Genomic DNA, 25242 nt, shown 5'->3' on the forward strand with positions numbered 1-25242 from the left:
TTTATAAACAACATTACTTGTTTTATCTGTCGGTTTTCCATTGTTGTCAAGTATGAGTAGTTTGACCCCATCTCTTGTTTTCACCCTTGATAAAGCAACATACAATTGACCATGAGAGAAGACGGGTTGTTTCAGGTACAAACCAACTCTCGAAAGCGACTGGCCTTGACTTTTGTTTATTGTCATCGCAAAACATACGGAAAGTGGAAATTGCCTCCTTTGAAAAGCAAAAGGAATCTTTTTATCAGAAGGAATCAAATTAATTCGAGGTATATATGTAGAAGTACCAATATTTGCACCAGATATTATCTCTGTCACACCCCCAAAATCCACCTGCGGATAACACCCGCTTCGAGGGCGTGACTGACCAGGATCCAACCACCAATTATACTAAGCATTGGTTAATAGTAAAGTAAAATGTTATCTTGAGTAGTTTAGCAACATCTTAGCTTAAGTTGATAGTAAGTTTAAACAAAACAGTGGAAGCATAAACCAAATAGTTTTAAAAGATAGTTCATGGTTCAAGATAAATAAAACCCAACACACGGGTTTTGACGAACACTACACATCCCCAAGCAGCAGCTCCTCAGTCACTGGTTACCTGCAAAGCATGCAGTAAGGGGTCAACAATAATGCTGAGTGAGCTCACTAGTTGTCCAGTTTTAATTGCCAAAAACTTGTTTCACCAGTTAATTTATCCGTTTATACATGCCATGGGGAGCTACCCCAAAAGTTAGCGACTAAACTGTTTTTCCAATACCGAACACTAGGTAACCGTTTGCGTCTCCGCAGGATGCCCCGATGTCAATGTTCTATCATCATTGACGGATGCCTGAGTACATTAGTTCACGACCGATCCCATACAATGGCACGGTGTGAGGTTGGTAAGACCTAAATAGCGCTATTAACTAATAACCCGTTCGCCTGGCCCCGGCGACTAATCGGTATTATGTAGTAGGGACTTGAGTGATAGAGTTGCGTTTAGTGCCGTTTGGTTGCATTTCCGTATAAACAGTAATTAACTAAAAGGTTTCCCAATACAAGGGAAGGAAAAGTAAGTTTGTTCCCAGTAACTAGGGAAGGAAAGTGAATGGTATCCCCTTTACAAGGGGATAGGGTTGTTTTAGTCTCGTGTCCCAAACCACCGGGACGCATGCTTTTAAGTTGTGAACTCACCTTGGGTTGCTCGGTATGTATTTTACTTGGTCAAGTATGTTGGTCACCACGTCCTAGCATGGTTACCAAGTATGGGTCAAATTGGGTACAAATAAACACATAGCGAACACGTACGGCAAACACATATAGCAAACACGTATAACATGCGTAACAACAAACAGTTGGGTTATTGGGTCAGCCCTAAACATACAATCAGCAGCAACAACACGTAGCCCAGTCAACAGAAAGCCCAACAGTCAAAGCCCAATAACACCAAAATAGCCCAGTCGAAACAAGGGTGGTTGCGACTCGCAACCGAGGTTACGACTCGCAACCGAGGTCACGGTTCATCACGTTTTGGTTACGACTTAGCAGCAATGGTTACGACTCGCAACCGGATTCGACACGCGTTGATTGCGACTCGCAATTGGGAGGTCTCGACAAAGCTTGATGTGGTCTCGAGTCGCAACCAAAGGTTGCGACTCGCAACCGTGATTACGTGCACAGCAATCATCTAGAACCTGCAATATGTACTGACCAATAGGATTGTATTTTTGTGTGAGTTTGTACTATCCAATAATAATCCTTAAACATGTTTTCTTGTCTGTTTTGTGCACAATTCGGATCAAACTTAGCATATTTGAATGTTCATAAAATCTTCATACATGTTCTTCATTTATTCAAACATCCGAAACATGTATTTTACAACACTATCACGAGGACTTAACCAATCAATCATAACAAGCCGGGTAACACACAATTCATGAACATTCAACCCTAAATCATGCATAAATCCTCTAACCAAACCCTTATCATTACCCGGATAACCAAACCATTCAACATCACAACCATTCTTGCATTTAAAGCACACAAACAAGATATCAAAGCAACACTAACCGTTTACCCATATTACACCTTTTTGATTCACACAATGAAGCATCAATAAGCATACACAACAAACATCATAAAAACACTAACCAATAGAGATTCAAGGTGTGAGGGTATGATGGATCGATGAGTGAGCTTCCGGTTGGTGATTCCGAGCTAGAGCCGAGGTGTTCTTGTTGTTGGTTGATCCGAGAGGGAAAAGCAGAGGAGAGGGAGGTGATTCTTTGTGAGGGTTTTAGGGTTTTAGTGAGAGGTAGAGAGTGTGAGAGTGTGAGAGAAAATGTTGCAAAATGGTAAAATGGTGAGGGTTGGCCGGTATATATATATCGAGTGGGTCAAGGGCTCACAAATGTTGTCCTTGGTGGTCGGCCCAACCGGCCCAACTGTTACTGTTTACTCGAGACCGAGCATGGTCTCGAGTCGGGTCCGTAGTCTCGGTTCACTAGAAGTTATACACACATACATACACATATAAATATACCCATATACTTACATACACATAGCATGTATCAACGAATAGTTTCATGAATTTTTCATTTAATAAAATATACGTACACACACGTTACATCGAAAGATTGTCCGGGGAAACCCGAGGTGTCACATTATCCCCAAGTTTTAGGAACTTTCGTCCCGAAAGTTAAGGCAGCCACTGTCAAGCTAGTGTAAGTGAAAGCGTTTCAACGGGGTGTCACAATCTCGGCTTCTATTACACGGTTGTACAACTTTTTTACTTGTAGCCTTGTACCGTTGCACAAACCATTCCGTTGGTCAATATTTCGTAATAACATTACTGGAACACCAACTTTTAGCACCAACCTATGATTTGGTAAGCCAGAAATTTTAAGTCCATTGAGCACATCCGGAGAGTATATTCTTTGTTGTGTAGCATTTACATCTTCGGTCGGACAAAGACTGTCAGAGCTAAGATACTCTCTTTCTTCACCAGGAAACATTGATAGCAACCTGTCATTAATCTCATGCACAACATCATTCTTCGGTGCAAGTATAGCGCGCTCACTAAAATAATTATGGTTGTTGATGTTTTGCAAGATTGATGGATAAACAAAATCAATTAAACTTGCAATTGGGTCTGATTCATCAGTAATCAGAAGATCTTGTGGTATTTGAATAGTTGCTTCCCCATCATTTGGACCACCAACATTACCCTCACCCAAATCCAAACGCCATTTGGCAAAACTGTTTATTTCTTCAATTTCTTCCGTCGACCTTCCAACGGTTAACCTCATGTTTCTTGTTAATCTTAGCAATTTACATTTACTCCACAAGTAAGACAAACATAAGGAGGCATTAACAATCTCTTGTCTTCCACCGTTTGGAACGACAGGTAATATTTGTCTGAAATCGCCACCAAAAACAATTACCTTACCTCCAAACCTGATGTCTGAATTGAGAGATGGGTCGATGTTGAAAACGTCATTCATTGTTCTATCCAGCGCTTCGAATGCATGTTTGTGTACCATAGGTGCTTCATCCCAAATTATTAATTTCGTCTCATGAAGTAATTTAGACACGTCACTTTCTGGTTTTATATTACATACAGAGTCTTCAGTAAGATTCAAAGGTATGTGAAACCTGGAATGTGCAGTCCTGCCACCATCTAACAACAACGATGCAATTCCACTTGAAGCCACATTTAAGACGATTTGACCTTTTGATCTAATTGCAGCGGACAATGTCTTCCATAGAAATGTTTTACCTGTTCCACCATAGCCGTAAAGGAAAAAAATCCCACCGTTATCACCATTCACTGCTGCCATAATTTCTTCAAAGACAGAGCGTTATTCATCAGTTAACATTGTCAACTGACTATCGTAGAGATTTCCAAGGTGTGTTATATCATACGCCCGCTCCTCGAATATCAAACGACTATCAGAACTGCCTGAAGACGACATATCTGGAAATGGCATTGTTTGAAATCTTCGCAAGGATGAATTATTTCGCAGTAAAAACTTCTCAATCTCGCACAAAGCATAGTTTTTCAGTTGGTGCTCCGGAATTGATAACGCTGTGCAATACGAAAAATATATCAAACTCCTCATAATAACAAAACCGAGATTAAATAATATCTAAAACATTAAATAATGTATTTGATAATATAAATACTAACATTTATTGTAAACAAAACTTACCTGTAACTCGATGGTATTTCTGAAGTCTATATAAAAAATCGTCTGTCATGTATTTCCATGAACTTTCCCAAACAACCTCAGGTCTAGAAAGACTACTGGATAACAGCATGGTACAAAATAAATTACGAATATATGAAGCGCTTCCTGATAAACTTGCTTCCTTTATTGCCTCCACATACTCGGAGTCATCATCCAAAAGACCGAGCGCATAGCAAGCATCTCTATATGTATCGTAAACATGACCATTAACTGTTTTAATGTCATCAAACGATGTTGGTCCTCTGACCTTGTTAAGAAGAATTCTCAAAAAATAAGCTTCACCAAGTGAAGGAGGTACAAAATGAATCCTGCCAATAGCTGTTTTCCTTTGTCTAGGTTCCCATACTCGCTTATCAAGCTTCCAAACATAAAAATTGGGAAACTGAACATATGTAAGTGTACGCGCCAACGTGTCATTTGGGTCTTTATTACGTTCCATCCATGAGAGAAACATTGAAGATTTAACAGATGGTTTGTTTAGAACATAGTTAATATCCTCATCAGGACCGAAAACAACAGGTTGTTGGCCAGGTAGATGGAACGGAAGTCTCATAACAGAAGGTCGTCTATAATGCACTTCATTGGCAAATATCCTCCAAGATGCTTCGCAAGCTGATATATATCGACAATCGTAATACTCTTTTATCTCGTCTTGTACTTGTTCGTCAGATTGATTATCGCTTTGAACAACGGCTATAGTCGCTCGGTCAGGTCCTTTATTAATGTATTTAAACAAATACTTTATCGAAGCGGCCTGATTGCACCATTCAACATTTATATGAGCTTGATACCTTTTCAATAATTTTTTGTTGTATGGTACAACACTTCTGTTATCAAGGTCAATTTTATTTTTCACAACAAAAGCGCCATTGTTTCTCCTTCTGTATAAAGGAAACCCGTTTGAATCTAGTGTAGTATGATCTTGAAAGTCTTTGGGAAAGCCTTTTGAACACTTCCTATCAACCATACATGGAGAACTCAACCTAGCATTACCACATGGACCGTGTATCATATATTCTTTCACAAGCATGAATAATTCTGGATCTTGATTTCTGTCAGGTATTTCTGCGCATATAAATCCATCAACATGGTCCACCGTAGGTAATTTCGATTCAGGCTCCATGAATAAGCATAAATGGGCATGAGGCAAACCACGTTTTTGAAACTCGATTGTGTAAACAACTACAAAAACAACACAACTTTTTACACTTTACGGCATAAATATTAATCTGATTTGTATTTTAAACAAAATGTACCTGCTGAAGCTTTGCCAAATAGATGATTCTTTTTTAAATCTTTGCAAATTGAATCAAGCTTAATTTTGAACAATCTGGAAAGGATATCAGGCCTATCTTCCGGACTGAGATTGGTGTCTTTGAGAAAGCGTTGAACTTCTGGCCATTTGGGATTGCATGTTATGGTTATAAAAAAATCCGGATAACCAAAGCATTTACACAGAGCCATAGCGTCTAAATAGTTTTGCATCATATATCGTGCTCCACCAGTAAAAGAGGATGGCAAGAAGATACGTTTTCCAGCCTTAGATATATCATCTTGACCATGTGTTTTTAATTTACGGAGGCTTTCATATGTGTCAGACCTAAGATCTTTCTGTTGATATCGTATATAGCTAAGTCTCTCATTTTCTATCATAGTATAAGCATCAACCAAGAACTGCTGGAATAACCTCCTAGAATTCAAGATTAACGAAAACTGATTTATCCGATCCTGCATACGATAAGCAAAGAACTCTCTCATAGTACAATTTGGACGTTTCTTATTAACAACATCAATGACACCTCTGTGAGGGATATCAATTCGGTAGCCATCATCTCCGTATGGAAACAAAATCGGATACTGTAGTGCGAGATATGACGGGTGCAACTCACTAATTCTCTTCAGTGTACCAGTTTGAGTCTCAACAACAATATCTCTATTGTCAATTACATTTTCTATATCTCCAACAATGAGAGCGGCAATCTCACCCGCCGTTGGTAAGTTATACCTCCGACCATCTTTTTCTCTTGTTCCGATTAGGCGAAGCTTCAAATTTACATGAGGGCTGTCTTGAAGAGAATCCCTAGCTCTTCTGTAAGTTTTGACCAACTCATTGTCGTTATCTAAAACATCTTTTATATGTTCTATTAACTTACGATCAAGAGTAGCAGAATAAGAAGACGATGAATCCTCTGAACGACTGTTAACAAAAGTTATCAAATATTATTAAGATTGACATATAATAAAAAATGAATAATGTAAATAAGTATGCGAATGTTAATAATACCCAACGGAAGTTACCTAAATATCACTTGCCTGTTTGTAAGTTCGTTCTCAGTTTCATATATGTATAGTTGGCAAAATTTTGGTTGCGCTCCGTTGTTTGGCATAAGACTTCCGATTGAATGGTAATTTTCTCCACTAATTCTAAAGCAAAAAGGAGCATTGCCTCTATTAACCGTTGAATCAACCTTACCACCCATTGAAGTAAATGCAAACATGGAATTGTAACGGCGAATATTCTTCAAAAAATGCTTGCTTTCATTATTTTTTTTTTTACTAAATAGGATACGATAACTTCCTCTGGCATCTTTGTAATCTGGAAGCTCTACTATGCCGTAAGAACAACATAAGAAATAACACATTTTCCCATCCTTTCTTCTTCCTCTTCCTTTTTCTGCATCCCATAACTTTGCATTACATACTTCACAGGTGACGCATTGGTCACCATGATCCAAATAATCTGTATTGAAAATTATTAAAAAACAAATAAAATAGTGATTTAATAAGAAAAATACTATCTAATTGTAACAATTAATTCCATAAAGAGGTTATACTACATATAATTAGACATGTACCTTTTGAGAGACCCTTGAACGGATCTTGATCTACAATTTCCTCTGTATTGAAATCCATAATTGGTATTGGAGATGTAATTCGTGGTGTGCTAATTAACTTTCGTTTTCCGGATGACAACCTTTCCAAAGATGAATTTTGAAGCATAGTGGAGGTGCCGGTGAATGATGTCAGGTTAAAAGAAATATGACGTGGAGTACAGTTTGTTGGTTGAGTGACATTGTTAGTAATACAACTAACATTACCTAGTAAGATATACAAATATAGTTTATAAAAAAAAACTAAAGATATTAATTTAGATAAAGCACAGAAAAATATACAAAGGTTAATAAGTCCTTACTTGTTGGCATCAATGGTGTGGTTTCTGTAACATTAGAGATGACATTTGGAATTGACTCGGTTGGAGAAGAAGGCGGTAAATTTATATTAGTGAATGATATGATGTGTCTCGTATCAGATCTTTTACTATCCAAAATATCTACCCTTAATCGGCTGTTATCTATGTATTAAAATACAATCGAATGTGGGAAATAAAGAAAGCATGAAAAAAAAACAAACAATTCAGTAATCAAATCAAAATAGATACAGATAAGTATTTTGTATCAACGCGCGTACCATGAGTTGTTATCAAATCATTTGTTGTGGCATTATTACTGACATCTTCTGATGGACATCCATGTAATTTACACCTCTTGTTATCCAATAATAATTTCCTTATTTTCCGACTTTGTTTTGCCTCATCTTGACTAACAATGGGAATAACAGCTACAACACAACAAATAGAGATCACAATTAATAATTTAACACACAATGCATAACAGTTAAATGTAGCAAGGTTAATAAGTGCTTACTTCGTGGCCTGAATGGTCGGGTTGTCGTAACATTAGCAATGACCTTTGGAGTTGAATTGGATGGATAAGAAGTCGGTAAATTTATATTGGTGTCTGATATGATGGGTCTCGTATGAGATCTTTTATTATCCAAAATTAATTCCCTTAATCCGCTGTTATCTATGTATTCAAATACAACAGAAGGTGGGAGATAAAGAAAGCATAAAAATATAACATAACATTCAGTTAAAAGAAATATATTTATAAAAATTGAAAAAATGCAAGACTATTATTATATGTTATTATATAACAGCTATTAAAAAGATGCATAATAATTAACCTTCTGAGAAAACCGATACTTCTCTTGTAACAATACGCGAAACAGACGGAATTATTATCGAATCATCGGTTAGGACATTATTATTGATAGAACCTGATGAAGATCCAGCTAAATTAGATTTCTTCTTATCCAACAATAATTTCCTTATTTTACGACTCTGTTTCGCCTGATCTTGAGTAACAACGGGGATAACAGCTTCAACACCATCAACAGAGATCACAATTAATAATTCAACACACATAAGATTAACAATAATATTTTTAAAAAAAATTGTACCTAAATTGCAACATATCATTTTAATAGAAAGATGAAATTAAAGTTAAAAACACAACAACGTAAAACATATTGTTAAGTGGTACCGTTTGTAATGTTCGATAGTGGTCTTCTCCCTCGACGAACTGCATGACAATAAAAGGATGTTAACTTTTGAAAAAACAAACTAACTTTTAAGACATTGCTAATATTCATATTAGCAATCGTAGTATAATATATTAAATCTACTTTATTTCCTTTGGCCAATGGCAAAACTAATTTATGTAATAAGTTATAATACTTATAATTAAAAGATAACTTATATTATTGCGAAGTTAGAATCGTACCGGATGTAGTATTGGAGGATGGATTAGTAGGTACAAAAGATGTATCATCTGTAATAAAAATTATTATATAAAAGTTAAATATGTTCATAAACATATATTATAAAAAGCTGAATGAAGTGCTAAATTCACGACATTACCGTTTGAAATGTTTTCCTTTCCGGTGTTATTAGATAAAGATGAAGAGTTGAAATATTTTCTTTTAGACATTCCTGAAATTCTGCTAAGATGTAAGCATACAACATTCCAAATGTAAGTCCATTTAAATTGAAAATAAGGATCAGAATGTCGAAATTAAAGTTAAGATACTAATTCATACGTACGTTGTGTTATCTTAAATCCTAAAATACCACTATACAATGAAAGAATAGTAGCATGACAAAAGTTTGAAATAATATCATTCAATAAGAACAAACTGAAATATAAGCTAGAAATACATTTATTATGCATACGGAAAAAACCCCAAAAAATAAGAAGTTATTTTATCAATAGACATAAAAAATAAAATAAAATCAGATACTTGAAACAAATAATAAAGTTCTAGAACCAAAAGACAAAAAAGTATAAAATACAATCATAATTTATATTCGAATGGAGAAACAGTGGTCTCGATAAATAACGCCCCTTTCGGACCGTTGTAGTTGTCAACATGTTGGAGGTAGTTGAAAGCTTCATTGCACAAGTCAACTTCAACAAAATCACCCCAAATACTTGTTATCAACCACTTTTTGTCTTGAATTATATTTGTCCTTTGCATCCTTGCCTGATAATCAAGTATGTGAGGGTTATCGAAAGAAAAAACCTTGACCCAATCATCATGTTCTAATTTGTACAAATCAGCCTTTAGTTCATCAGCACGTCCAACGACAATCACATGCAGCTTGTTCGAAATGCTTAGAAAATGTCCTTGACAGGGATTGACTTCCATACGCTCGGGAAAACAAAGTACGCTGAAAGATTCAGAAATAACATCAAAAGTAACTATGTTCCTCTCCCTAGGAGGAAACCAATAATTTGAAACCATGAAATATATGGTTTTGCCGGAATAAGTTGCAGGAGACCATGAATAAGACGATGAAGCCAGTTCAGAACCGTTGAGGAAATCTATTTTTCTCCAAGAGTCAAGACGTCGTGAGTAAACACGGGCAGTACCAACGTTACGGCAACACTTTATGTGAAGCACTTTGAGATCGTCGAACTGGTCAAAGTACATTCCACCGGTATCAGAGTTACGATCAAAACGATGATTAAAGTAGTCGTTGGATATCAACTTAAAGCGGCCCGTTGTTGGGTTCCAAAGCATGAGCTCACATAAAATCCTTTCATTGCAAACCAACAACAGACCGTTAAAAGACGATATAATACGTAAGTAGGAAGGGTGGATATTGTATGGGAAAGTTATTGTTTTGCTCGTATCGAGTTCCAAATTCCCACCTACTATATCGTCGACGACTATCGACTCATATTTCAAGGACAGTAGTTTCTTTTTTAGTGAATTTCCAGCCCGGCGAGAATGCTTCAACTCAAAATTATGAGTTGATAGTTCCTTACGAAAATATTTGGAAAGAATTTTGAATCGATCTACAGCTTTTGCAGGGAGCCTTGAAAAAATTTCGTCGACAACCATTTCCATGCCAATCTTTTCCATTTTTACGATCTACTGTGTTAGAATATAAAACATAACAAATGAAATACAATTGATGTATATAGTTGTCTAGAAAAAAAAAATAAGTATTAATATAACTATATAAGAATATATCGGAAAAAAAAATACAGTTGGAATATTTAAAAAAATAAGATCACATAATCATGATAGCATACACATTCAGAGAAATTAACAATTGTAGTCAGATTAAAATCAATTTCATATTACACAATTACTTAACATTAAAAGGATACATATATTTAAATCTTAAGTTCATATTGAACAATAGGATGTAGCAGTAATAAATTGTATATATATTTGGATGAGATAGAACTATACATTGAGTATTTGTTCAATTTATATTTTAGAACATAAAAATTAACATCTTACTGATTTAAATAGCAACAACATTTATATTATTGTATAACAATGTAATAACTATCATGTAAAAGCTAACAACGTATAGTGTTCGTATAGTAAATTTAGAATAGGTGATTAAGAAAATTCATCATATCTACATCAACATATTGAAACAAAAGTAAGTGATGTTGAAATATATTTATTTCATACAAACCGATTACAAAACTATCAGTTAATTTAAAATCATATTAACATTAAATAAGATTAACATTTACACAGATGAAAATGCAAGTATGAAACAGAAAAGAATACAACTTTTTGTTATTATTACAACATAATACGCTAACAATGATGAAGAAAATTTTTTTTATTAATTAGACAACACTTCTAATGCTTCATTATAATAACATACGTAGGAAAACCATACCTCTGTGTGTGTGTCTATGAAAGAAGGTAAGAAGGTTTGATGTGTATGAATTAAAAGGTAGGAGAAGGATATTTATAATACATGAGGCAATGTAAGTTTGTAAATGATATAGCTAAATATAATGTTAATTTAGAAGTTTACTAAAATAGATTAATCTGCGAAAATAATTACTTGTGATTGAGACATTTCCATTTTTTGCATATAAATAATAAGTTGAAAAGTTACAAAGATTGCAAAATTAGGATCCTAATTGTAATTTTTAATGGGACGTTAATTATTAATTAATTACAATAAATAAATAATTGTAAGTAATTGGATGTGATTCTGCAATTACCATATAAACTATATCTTTTAAATTAAGAAAGATTCAAAAAATTTAAAGATAAAAATACAAAGTTTTATCTCATTAAATGTGTATGAAAATAGTTTGTTCCATTTAGGATGTTAGACAACAAAAGGAAAAAAGAATTATTGAAAACACATACCTTGTTAATCGTTACTCATTTCAAGACGGTGAGTTCGTTGAAAAAAGGGTATTCTTTGAAATTTATGTCAAAAGCACCTTATTAATCGTTTTTCTCTTTAGAAAATAAAGTCTTTAAAAAATTGGAATTGTATGATTTTAATATCAAAAGTAACTCACGATAATATATAAGTTATTAAAGTTGATCTATTTACAAATTCAATTTGTTGAAGATATAGATTCTTTGATTTAAAAGATTTATATGTACAAAATTTCATACACTAAAAAAGTATAACTAAGTTAAAATATTTTTTTGAAATTTGTTTCTTAACATGTCCATATGTATAGTATATGTATTAAATTATTTAACACTAATATGGATTTAATTTAATGTTTACTTTGATAAATAAGATACCGCATGAAATTAAGCAGCATACAAATGTCTATATATAAATTGACACTAAATATATTATCTTTAGTAATAAAGTAAACTGAAATTTTGAATTTCATTTTTACTTGTAGTAATATAGATTAACATTCACGTTGTACACAAAAGTTAAGTACCATACAAAAGTGTATTATTAATAAAGTCGATAAACGTACATGTTCAAAACATACTTAACAGAAGAAAAACCAAACAGTCGTTCAACATACAGCTTATAAACGATAGGTGCACTTTGGCTTAGTCAGCGCGGACATTTTTTAAGATGACGGTTTTTTTTGAAGTCACATAAGTGAAGTCAAGCATCACGCCATCATCCAAATTATTTTCCGCCATAAATATAGGCCAGTTTATTACTGAATAGCGTGATGCACTTCCATTTTTTTCTGGTTTGACTTCATAAATACTAACCTGCCCTTGCAGGTTTTCAAACTTCAGTGTATGCAGCTTCTTTGTAAACCCTGCGCGTTTTGATACCAGGACCGGAAGACGCTGCGTGAAACAACGTGAATTAAAAAGAATACATTTTAAACGATGAATAATAAATAAAAAAACAACCTATATTTAAAGATTGTTTAAGCACAAATCATACCAGTCTGTATTCCCCTCTACGTGTAAAGTTACAAAACTCAGGATCTTCAGGAATAGTGTGTTTTCCACATTTCTTAGCAGGTAAACGCTTCTTAGACTTGGAAGTACCAATAGAGCTTGCATTTTTCTTCACCTTTACGATGAAAAAAAAGTTGTTGTTTTAAAAAATATAACATATTAATGTGAACAAATTAATATTAATTGTATAACTTCATACACTTACATCTCTTGTGAGAGATGGGGAAACTTCATCTATAACCCCCTTGGAAGTGCAATAAACGTCATGTTGTTTAACATTACTTGGTTCTCCAAGTCCATCCTTTATGGTAATAGCATTCTGATCTTGAATGCAAAGATCCTGTTTCAATGACACATTTTTCATTAACATACCTAATGTTTATACTTACATCTGAATGTTGAAATTAATATGAATTTTATGTGTACATACACATATATATAAGTATACGTTTACCTGGTGGACATTTGGTTCTTCATGTGAGAAAATGAAGCCATAATCTTTACGTATGGCCTATAAAGGACAGTATGCAAAACATTAGTGATAGATAACTATTAAGGAATAATGTATATACAGATAACAGAAGATTACCTCGTCTAGTTTATGAAGGTACTCATCACGAGATACTTCAACAACCTCATCATCGGAATTGTCTCCCATTATGAACAAAAACAGCAATTGAACTACAACAACAGTTTACTGAAAGTGAACAATATCAATGTTCTTAAATATCGATACATATTCATCATATAAAAAAAAATTATTCAAATGAATAACTACAATCAAAGAAGCAGTTTATGGAACCGACATATTACAATAATAAAACCACTTTTTTATACTAAATAAGATTCAAACAGTAGAATCCGAATATCAAAAAATAATTTATAATTACTTATAAAAAACAATAAAAAATAATTCAAGACACTATAAAATCTGAAAATACTCATCAAACATCTAACATCTAACATCTCAAATAAAACAAAAATAATTCCGAGAGGATACTAAGCATGATAAAAAAAATACAGTTTCAAGTTATAACCCAGGTTTTAGAGTAAAGGTTAATGATATTTAAACATGTAGTTTATGAAACTTATCGCATACAAACTTCAAAATTACTTTCGTTAATAACCATAAATGCAAGAATACTCGAACATCTGCAAATGATACTATAATTCCAGATTAATCGTAATAATTCATTTTAGAAAAGTTCAACGAACTACATCCTTACATCCATACAGACATAAAAAAAAGTCATCTGAAAAATGATTAAATCAACTGTAATGTAAATAACTAAATACATCATAATTTTTAAGACAATATTAACTAAAAAGATATGTAGAACAAAACAATTTCAGATCAAATAACATGCATATATGTAGATGTAAATCAAAATACGGAAATCTTTATTAGCATTATGATTGAACAAATTATTACAAAGTTCCAGCCATACAAAATAAACGTATAAACATAGATTAAAAGCGGTTAACTTACCGGTTAGGATCTGATGAAACGAAATTATGATATCCCGGAACTTGATCTTGTGTAGATGACAATGGGTTTCTCCAAGAACTACCAAAATATTATTATGATAAAAATAAAAATAAAGAGTGAAATAGATGATTGAGATGATGGTTGAGGGGTAATGATGGCTTTAGGTTACCAATGTCTGATATTTTATTTTCATTATTTTTATCATATTTTATTTAGAAGGAAATTCTTATTATTACCATATATTAGTTTGCCGAAAATTGTGTATAATAACATTAGGTATATCTATTATTGAATAAGAAGGTAATTTTCATTACCATATTTCTTAAGGAAATTAGCAAGACTTTGTAAACGTTAAATATAGTCAATCCTTTAAAATCTTTTTGTTTATAAGGTTGTTAAATTTTATAAATTTAAATACAAATAACATATGTTTCCTACCTACCTAATTCAAATTTTAAAATTATGGAACGTTATAATTAACAATAATTAAGTTACGGTTAAATCTCATATCTTACATATTACATCTGATATAATACATTTATAAATAAAAATTTGTAGGTATAATTAGATACCAATCATGTATTTTAGCAATAAGGATTTGTGACCACAAATGATACATAAAAATAGAGGAAAACAAATATAAATAACAATTCGGATATAATAAATTCATCACATTTTATTTTATTAAGATAATGAAATAAAACAAAACACCGAACATTGTGCGCAATTAAAGAAAAGAAATAAGTGCGATTATCATCCATAAATAAAAATAAGAGTCCAACTCATATTATCAAATAAGTTAAGGATCCGGATTAATGCCTTCTTCAAGAAGTTCTTCCTGGTAAAAAAAAAAGGAAATATTTTTGACAATTACTATAATTAGTGTTAAATTTAAAAATAATTATAAATATCACTTTATATTTATTATTTTTTGCATACGACAAAAAAATATTACCAATCTATTACTAACGCGGGTCGAATGCTTAATGAGAAAGTCAAAACTTGTTAGTGCTTCATACCAATCTTTACATACAGTTCTGAACCGACCAACTGATTTGAGAGGGAGCCTAAAAAAAATTTCCATGAGCAACAAATCGAACGGGATATTATCCATGATACGAACAAACCTATCAAGAATATACACATATAATAATCGAATTAACAAAATTATTATTCATACATCAAAAGACAATGGGTATTAAAAAAAGCTATTTTGATAATACCTTCTTGAAGAAACACAAAAATAAGAAATAATTTTATATGTATTGGAGAGAAATGTTGTTGTTACTTATAGGAAAAATAAAATTATAAATGGAAGTAATATAAATCAGTGAGTATAATATATTAACAAATATGTATGAAATATAAATGGGTTTGATATATGATGGGAATATGTGATAACAAAATGGAAACGATAATTTCTTTTTTAGAAAGCTAAATCCGTTTATTTCTTTCAAATAAGAGTACAATATTCTGTTTGAAATTTAGATATTACTATATTAAATTTATACAAACAGATCATATTATTTGGTAATATATTTTATTTGGTAATATATACAAAATAAAACTTTTCGAAAGATCATAATTATTCTTAACGAATGAGTTAACATATAAATATAAATTAATAAATATAACAAATAATGCTTTTGAATGATCAATTTTTTTTTGAATGGATCTTAATCAATAATATTATTTGGTAATAAAGAATGAAAATTGATTAGGTTGATCATAATCAATTTCCATAGTTAAGAAGAATAACTTACCAAAATTAAAGACTTTAAAAAAGTGTGTACAATATCTTTTGAATGATAATTGAAATTGGCAGTTCTTGAGCATAAACCTTAACTTGGCAAGATACAATAAAACTAATATTATATAATAATGTTTACTAATTAAATGTAATTACAGGTATAAGTTAAAATTCGTAATTTAACCAAATGTTTATTAAATTTAATTTTAAGAAACACAGCAACACAAATGAAAAATTAGTTTTTGACCATCATGATTGAAATAAACAAATTACTAACGTTAAAGTATTTACAAAACATGATCAAGAAAGTTGGTTAACAAAGATACCAAAACATGTACATAACATGCAAAACTTAGTAAGCTAACATATCGTTGCTGAAACTAAAGCAGCGGACCAAGAAAAACAGTTACTGGTACTAAAATAACAATAAACCAAAGCATAATTCCACTGTTTCTAACCACCAAAATGTAAAGATCATTATACTGTTTTTTACCACCAACACATGCCATCTACCTTGACCGCCTCAATGGTAAATCAACATACCTTTACTTTTGACATAAACCATATGAAACTCAGAATCCCTTGCCAACTGTTTGTCTCGAACAAAATGATTCATACCAGTCACGTTGTAGCGCGGACATCCTTGAGAGTGCTCGACACCAATGGATACGTCCCAAGTCAAACCAGCGGAGTCCTTGATAATCAAATCCATCTTATCCAAACCGTGCAATTGTGCCCACTTCTTTTTCAGGCGCTACGAAAAAAAATACAACAATGTAATAAATTAATTGCTTAAACAGGGATGATCCAATTATAAGGAATACAAAAGACAACATACATTAGTATTATGAAAAGGAAAAAATCACAAACTTACATAATGATTGTCCACGCGAAATACAACCGGTACTTCGTCATCCGGATTTCCTTCAACACCAACTACATGAATCGGATTAGGCAAGTCATCATCAGAAACTTCAATCACCTCATCTGTATGTTCTTTTTTTATAGAGTGTAGTTCCGGTGGTAAAGTTAACAGCGCAGGTTTCCAACAGAAAACACTCATCTCATAGGTCCTCAAATCAACCATTTCAAAAACCACCAAATGATGATCAGTAATAGACATCTCAGATTTGATCCGACTCCAGCCAGTTGTAATATACAGTTCATCGTCAAAAACTTCCATACGGACGAACCATTTACGATTACCGGACGACCGTACCACAGCAGGATATCTCGGAAAAGTATTTAACATCTTGTGATGAACAAACATCCTATCCACATACTACACGTGATACGGAAACATATATCAGTACACTTTGAACATATATAAATTCAAATGTTAAACAAATATAAGTTAAAATTGATAGGTACCATGCAATTATCTCGATCCTTTGATCCTCCAGGTAGGTAGTAGAAATACTCAGACGGCGCAAGAGATATGTCTTGGTAAAAGTAGATAAGTCGAAAAGAAGATAAAGATTCTTCGAACTGGAAAACTAACCAGGAATTTGATGGTAACTTCAAAGAGGTGACCATATCAACCCACCCGTTATAAAGAAAATATGCGCCTGCAATCTTAATAATTTTTACTTTAAAAATCCTCCCATCAACAGTGCGGATGACAGCATTCTTGTCCGGGTAGTTGAATGTTTTAATCCACTCGTGATATAATTCGGGAAGTTTCTATAAACCAACACAGTAGGCAATGCCAATAGTAAGTATACGATAAGATGAATAATGACAGAGAAATTATTATAAAAAAATATTATTGTTGTCCATAATTGTTATAGAATTAATACTAACCAACGATGTTCTGACATTGTCACGGACACGAGCAACGAATCCATAAACCATTTCAGCTTTCAACGTATGCCTTGAACATGACACGAAAAGATTTATATTTAAACCATCAAAACATAAGAGTACAAATTTAGAAGCTCAAACAGGATCTTCAAATACGGAATAAAAAAATCAATTACTAAAATACAATTTTTATTCATACACCATAAAATTAACAGTCAACCTAATCAAAACAAAATGCATTACTAAAATCACCTTATCTTAGCATACCATTAGGTTTTGACCCAACAACATCCCCAATGTATATACGGACAATAAAAACCATGTATCCTTATCTAATCAGAAACATTCAAAAACAATCTCGAGAGTGTTTTAGGTTTACGGTTTAACCAGAATCAGAAACAAAAATAAAAAAAACATAAGATCCTTGTATAAGAATGAAGATATAGAAACAAAACCGGATACGGAATCGAAAATTTAAATTAAATTACATGAACAATATACACAACAAAGAGATGAGATATCAAAACCATAGAGATTACCTAAGAAGATTGTGATGAAGTTTGGATGAAGTTGTTGAAGATCAAGAGGGTTTCTTGGTTTACGTGTAGAAGAAATACAGACAACTAAGATTTTGTGTAGATTTTTCACAAAAATAGAATTATATACGGTCCATTTTTTTAAAGGGCGGGTCGGGTTCATTGAATTCGGATGCCGCGTGTTTGATTAAAAAAGTAGGAAATGAGTAAACATTAAAATATTTATATTCTTTGGAAAATTGGAAATGCAACCATTTACTCAACTGTTAATATAAATATTAAATAAAAAAATAAATGTAACATCAATTTATCAATACTAAATAGGTGAGACAACGGTCTCTTCAAACGATGCTACATTGTGTAGTCCTTTATATGTCACAACGTCTCCTAAGTATTGAGACTCCTTCATTCCAATTTGTATGTCCATAATACCACACCGATCGATCTCAACAGACCAAGTGTCACCTTTGTTCTCATCTAAATTGTTACGCCATGCCTCATATGAGAAAAATAACTTTACGTTTGAAAAAGACAACACTTCTGACCATAAGTCATCTTGAAATTTATATAGCTTCACGATTGTTTCAGGGGTCTCTAAAACAATAAACATATGAAGTGTGTTGCGGAGTTTGAGAAAACTTCTTTGGCGACCAATAACATTGGTAGATTGGGGTATTGGAAACTTCGAGAAAGTTTCAGATTCCACATCAAAAGCAATCGTATAACTTTTAGCAGGCGTCCAATAGTGTGCAGATGGAAAATATAAAACTTTATTGCAAAAAGCTCCGGAAGACAACCAATATAAGAAGAGTGAACCTAAATCCGGATCTTTCATGAAAGTTAAAGTTTTCCATTCACATGTCTTCCGAGAATAAACACGCGGTACAATATGATCCATACGACGTTGAAGAAGTAATATTTTAACATCGTTAGATGAATCAATATAAATCCCAACTGCATCTGTCTTAAAATCGAAAAAATGTTTGGGTTTCTTGTCACACAAATTCTTAAATTTGTTAGTTGTTGGATTCCAAAGAATCAATTCGTTCGGTAACCAATGGACGGAGATCAGCAAAAGACCATATTCAGATGCAAGAATTGTTAGATTTGAAAGACAGGTGTCAACAGGGAATGAAATAGTCTTCTTTGAAGAAATGTCTACATTTCCATTAATCAGGTTAAGAAGATCAATTGATGAGTTGGTCAGCGTGATAACCTTTGGATCTTCATATTTAGCCGTACGGTGATAATGAATAATCGCAAACAATTTTGACGACAATTCGTATCGCCATTGTCTGGAAACACATCTTAATCTACCAACACACTTTGTTGGTAACCTTGATAGGATTTCGTTAGCAAACATTTCAAATTCAAGACGTTGCATCCTACAAAATATGTGAAAAGAATCAATTGATAAGAATTATGTAATCAAATTTCGAATTATACAACCGATTTATATAACTTATTACTTATAAAATAATATAAATCGACAAATTATAAGAACATCCATACTACTGATACCTTTGTGTGAGTATGGATGAAAGAATGTGAGAAGTTTGGATGTGTATGAAACAAAAGGTAGGAGAATGCTATCTATTACTTATATTAAAACAAAACAATTTTGGCCACTTGGCATATCCTTAAACCATTTTTTGCCACCTGTCAAGTTAATAGTAGACAGATTTCTTCTTTGGGCGGCAATGGGTCGATTCACTTCCCTATTTCACTTTGATTGTACCCCCCGCTCCAATTGATTCAACATGGCGTAGCTAATAGGGCTTGGTTAAAGTTGGCTTCTCACATACGCTTTTCTATACTCTCTCTCTCTCTCTCTCTCTCATTCTCACATAATCGTTCATCATACTCCGAAACCCTAAATCGCTGATTCGCCTTCCTTCGCTCTGATTATATCCTGTGTGACGAGGTTTATTCAATCTTCAAATAGTCAATAGTGATCATCATCGATGGTAATGATCCTGATATCTTCTTCTTTTATGGTTGATTGAACGATTCATTAACGGTTTTGTTGTTTATTGATTCTATGTTTTTGATTCCATTTGTTGATGAATACATTGACCGTCGATACTCAATATTGAAAGTGAAACGCCGATTGATGTTGTTTTTGTTTACAGTTTGTTCATTAGGATTTGTAATAGACGATTATGATGTTTGGCGGATTATGTTTTTTTTAGGGTTTTAATTGTTGTCTTCGTGTAGTCTTATTTCTTGATTAGCAGCAGCCGTTTTTTGTTGTGTTTTAGGGTTTTAATTGCAATTATATGATTTCAAAGTCGAATAAGTTAATCATTTTTTGTTTTTATTACTAAGTTGGTGGTGTATGATTTGATACAGTTTTCATTAAGTTATGATGTTTGTTTTCCTATATTTGTGGTTTAAAGCTTATTTAGTTATCCGAAATTCAAAATCATAGTTTTGTCTAAGTGTCATAGTGTATCCGAAACCATTATCCATTCAGACATATATAATAATCGATTTATTGTTTTAGATAACTTGATCCTAAACTTGATCTGAAACCATTATCCATTCAAACAATACTATGCTTGGAAAATGGTTTAAAGAATGATGATTTTTCATCTAAAAATAGAACATATATGTGTCTACATTAGAAGATCTTAAAAACAGTAATGGAAATGTGAGAGACGTATAAAATTTTCTTTAGATAACTTGATCCTAAACTTGAAGTTGGAGATAACATGGCGTTTAAGGAGAAGCCTTTGGTGACAAACCAAAGGTCTATAGAGTTATTGAAAAAGACACTATAGAAAGTGATGTTTTGTCGAAAGAGAGACTCGAAAAGAAAGGTCCAACCATCTTTGTTAGTAGTGGGTCCAGTTGGCCCGGGCTTGCCTACAACAGAAAATGATGGGCCTGTTTCTGATACGGTGTTGTAACTTGGTTGCAGTAGTGAATGAAGATTGGGTTTGTTGGGATAGATGTGTGAAATGGAGGCTTTTACAAACTGGTGTAAATCCTAGCAGCCTTCCTTAGAAGTGGCTCTGTAGCATACTTGATATTTGAAACTACCATACTTTGCTATTTTGTTGCAATACTGGGTTTACACATATGTTGTAGATGACCTGGAGGTCGTAAAAAGGGTTGTGTACCACTTAAAATGGGATTGGGTGGAAAATACAGATTTTTATACGTGTTAAAGAAGAGCTGGCAGATTACCATGACAACAAATTCAAAGGTTTGTAGCTATCAGTTGTTTACTGTCCTGAGTGAAATGCTTGACCAATATCTTTGAATTAAGGAGTGTTTGATATTTAGCATCATGTATGCAATGCTTTTGTTACCGAAGAGATGCAGAAGCATAAGCTTATCAACTTCATTGTGCAACTGATGGAAGTAAGAATTTAGTCTACTTTATTTATTATTACCTTTTAGCTGAACTTTTTTAATTTTTAAACTGACTGTGAAAGGTAACCACGAACTGAACACCCCTACTTCAAAAGAACGGTTTACTTTGAGATATGACACAGAAAGTGGAGCGTTGCTAACTGAGTTCACATTTGGGTCTAACATGATGGTAAAGTTTTTAGATATGATTAACAACCTAGCATAATTTACTTTCTTTAATTTTTTTATGCTGTTGTAGTTGAAATTGTCATTACTTTTTAAGAGTTATTTGGTGTTTTGTATATTTGGCCATTATCCCGTTATCAAAATTTTCAGGCCAACAAGGATATAAAGATATAACTGCACAAATCATACAAGCAACCATTGTTGGAGATATTATTCTTGCATCAACTAATGCTAATACAAACTACGCCACAGGTTTATATTACTATTCTAATTACATGTTTAGAAATTTAAGCCTACTTAACTTTTTCTTATATTAATAGCTTATTGCACTGGGCTTTTATAGAATCCAACACTATATTCTATAAAAAAAATGGACACCCTATTAAAGGCTGGCTTAAAAGATGCAAATTAAAGGCTATTATGCACATACCAAACTTGGTCATGGCTCTAGATTAGTTGGTAATATGTAGGAGACTATTTATGTGACATGAAATAGATTCATACTAAAAAACATGTTTAACTTTTATTTGGTGTATCTATTCAAATTTATGTCTCCTCACTCATATTTTTTTTTTGTGTTTTGATGTTCTAACAGTTCGGTGGCTGACTTTGCGTCATGCGTTTATGCATATCGGTCGTTTGTTCCGTTCTTCTTTGCACATACTGCATTTTAATTTATGGGAGGGTGAAATTTAAAGGTGGCAAGAATTGGGTTTTGGTCTTCAGGTGGCAACGATTTGGGTGTTTTGGGTTGGTTGCTTCTGTTAGTTCTTGGTAGATACTTATTTTTTTTTTTGGCGGTTCTAAGATGTTGGGGGATACTGCGTTAGCTTTCAGCAGATATATTTTGAGGTTATGGGCTTCTATTAGGGGGTTAAGTTTTTCTAGCTTCTCTGGTCCATTGCTGGTGTACGGCAACCTCTTTATAGGCCCTGGTAGTTTTTTGTTATTTTGGTACCCTTATCAGGATTTTGGGCCACATAAGTTTGCCCACTTTCGTTCTCCCAAAAATTTAACTAACTATTACCACTAACGGGAATTAATATTAGGGGTTTAGCCTAAATTTTGGGTTTTGTGGAGCCTATTGTTGCGATCTGGCCATTTTCTTTTTTTGTTCTTAGGTGAACTTTGAGGAGGTTAAGAAAGATCTTAATCTGGTTCCATCGGTTCCTCAAAAGTCTCTTGCTCACCAGAAATATGAAAATATGCTGATGTGGTTAAAGCTTCTGTTAATGAACATATTAAGTGAGGTTCTATTTTTAGTTTTCTTTTTCATTTGATGATTGAAGTGTAGAGTACAGGTTTTTAGTGTTAATTAACGTAAATGTATGCAGTTGAACCCTATATCATTATAGTTGAGACTTGATTCATTCAATGGGTGCCAAACTCATCTATTTCCAATTCCACCAGAAAGCACCAGTTTGTATCAGCAGTTCAGCACCTTCACGGGCTTCAAGTATGTGTGTTCCTACACTTATTCTTACATTGTTTGTGTAATCATTTTCTATTCGTGGCTATCTGAAGTGCCTATTTTTTACTGAATATGTTTTTGTAAAGTTTATTTTTATGTATATATTTATTTCGTTGTACCTTTTATGATTGAGACGCTTTCGGACCCACCGTTGATTGAGATGTAACACATAGGAGGATAGAGTGCTCTAAGAGGTTCAAAAGCTTCAGAATGTGGGGGACCAATATATCACCCACTCTGAAGGCGAATATACATAAGAAAGGTGGGAGGTTTATTGGTACTCCAAGGACTGACACTACCACTCCCATGACAGATAAAAGTGGTAAAAGTCGGTGAGGGGATAACCATTGCTGACCTGCATAGGTTAAATAAAAAAAAATAAATCTGCTGTTAATGTGAAATGGTTGATGAAGTGTTTTATCTACTTCAGACAAGCAATTGCAGGGTGCGACGGGGGATGAAGATGAGTCTGTGGTACATATCACAAACAGAAAGCAAGCGGAAGTTGCACCCAAGAGAATATTCTTGAATGTTGCTAAACCAAGCTCCAAGTAAGTTCTATATTTTAATTTAATGTTTTTTAATCGATTTTGTGTTTAACCATTTTCAACTGGTTCATGTTTTATGTGGTAAAAATATGATATATAGGTTTGTCAACGAGCTGAGCTGCAATTGAGTTACTTGAGATTGGCCTTGAATCGAGCCGAGCATAGAACTCATGTAACCATTTTCATCACTTCATGACTTGCTTGGGTTATAGAATTTTAAGTTTTGAAGTTGCAATGCTCTTATCTAGCTCCAAGCTGTTCAAGTCCCATCATATTTCTATCTAATATAGGGTGATGACATTGAGATAACACCAGATTGGATATTTAACCAGAGTTTCGCTGCATCTAGGCCAGATGCTGCTACATCAAGTAGTGTGGATGCTAGATGATCTCATGGGGATGGAAGTTAGATTCTCATACTTACGAGTTTTTTCGTACTTTTGGAAACATTAGATGGGGAATATTAACATTGTTATGGTCAGACACGACTCATTGGGTTATTGAGTCACTATGTTTTTTAGCGATGATAAAGTGGTTTTATGTTGCACACGCGTACAAAGGAAGATGGATGATTTTTGACGATGATAAAGTGGGCGTATCTAAGAATCCTCCAAAAGACATTGCATACCTCTCCTTTATTGGATGATTCAAAGTTGAGTATTTTTATCTTATTCTATGACTTGGATCTTTCTTTTGTCCAAGGTCGATTTGTATACAGAAGAGGGAAACACAAAGATAGTGGAGGGCTCTACTGACTCAACTAGGATCTTATATTTTGTTATGTTAAAAACGGTTGATTGTTGAATGATGTTAACACATTTGTACTAATTTTCAAGATTGCTTGATTACATTTGTACTAATTTATTTGGTTCAATTCCATCACTCATATATGCTTAATCATGTATCATGTGGTGGCGTTGATAGCTGAAAAACAAGAGAGTACATGCACTAATTGGGCTTTGTCTTAGTTGTTGAGTGTTATGTGGCTTATATCTAAGGCTTGATGCAAAACGACTATCGAGTCGCGGGTCTCACCGGAAGCAACCTCCCTATTCCTACGGGGTAGAGGTAAGACTGTCTACGTCTTACCCTCCTTAGACCCTACCTAAGTTTTGCTATTGGTGGAATATACTGAGTATGATGACGATGATCATATCATTTCTCATAAACAAAATAATTGAGCTTTTTTTTAAAAGCCACGGAGACTTTGTTTAGATCGGCAACACTTTCATCGATTTGGCAGGTTGTTTTACAACATATTAATGGGGTGATTGTAACTTAAAGGACGTATGTTACTTGAAT

General features: G+C 33.3%; 3 protein-coding genes and 1 long non-coding RNA gene across 4 annotated transcripts; 1 reads left to right on the forward strand and 3 right to left on the reverse strand.

The window, feature by feature from the left end:
• Positions 1-2720: 2720 nt before the first annotated feature.
• On the reverse strand, positions 2721-3821 carry LOC110892505 (ATP-dependent DNA helicase pif1-like). The gene has a single exon (XM_022139664.1). It carries the CDS (start codon positions 3819-3821, stop codon positions 2721-2723), a length of 1101 nt encoding a protein of 366 aa, XP_021995356.1.
• A 21-nt stretch (positions 3822-3842) lies between these two features.
• On the reverse strand, positions 3843-8496 carry LOC110892506. The gene is made up of 9 exons (XM_035984274.1): positions 8256-8496; positions 7937-8095; positions 7701-7850; positions 7426-7584; positions 7088-7330; positions 6546-6972; positions 5489-6429; positions 4194-5414; positions 3843-4069 (listed from the first exon to the last, which is right to left on the reverse strand). The coding sequence occupies exons 1-9, from the start codon at positions 8494-8496 to the stop codon at positions 3843-3845; spliced, it is 3768 nt and encodes a 1255-aa protein (XP_035840167.1).
• Positions 8497-18691: 10195 nt separating this feature from the next.
• Positions 18692-19759, reverse strand: LOC110892507 (F-box/kelch-repeat protein At3g23880-like). The gene has a single exon (XM_022139666.2). It carries the CDS (start codon positions 19757-19759, stop codon positions 18692-18694), a length of 1068 nt encoding a protein of 355 aa, XP_021995358.2.
• A 3233-nt stretch (positions 19760-22992) lies between these two features.
• LOC110894247 lies at positions 22993-24840 on the forward strand. The gene is made up of 4 exons (XR_002566225.2): positions 22993-23166; positions 23256-23377; positions 23837-23943; positions 24041-24840. It is a non-coding gene; the product is annotated as an uncharacterized LOC110894247 (long non-coding RNA).
• The last annotated feature ends 402 nt before the right edge of the window (positions 24841-25242 follow it).

Source organism: Helianthus annuus, chromosome 15, assembly GCF_002127325.2.
Source record: "Helianthus annuus cultivar XRQ/B chromosome 15, HanXRQr2.0-SUNRISE, whole genome shotgun sequence".
NCBI classification, from domain to species: Eukaryota; Viridiplantae; Streptophyta; class Magnoliopsida; order Asterales; family Asteraceae; genus Helianthus; species Helianthus annuus.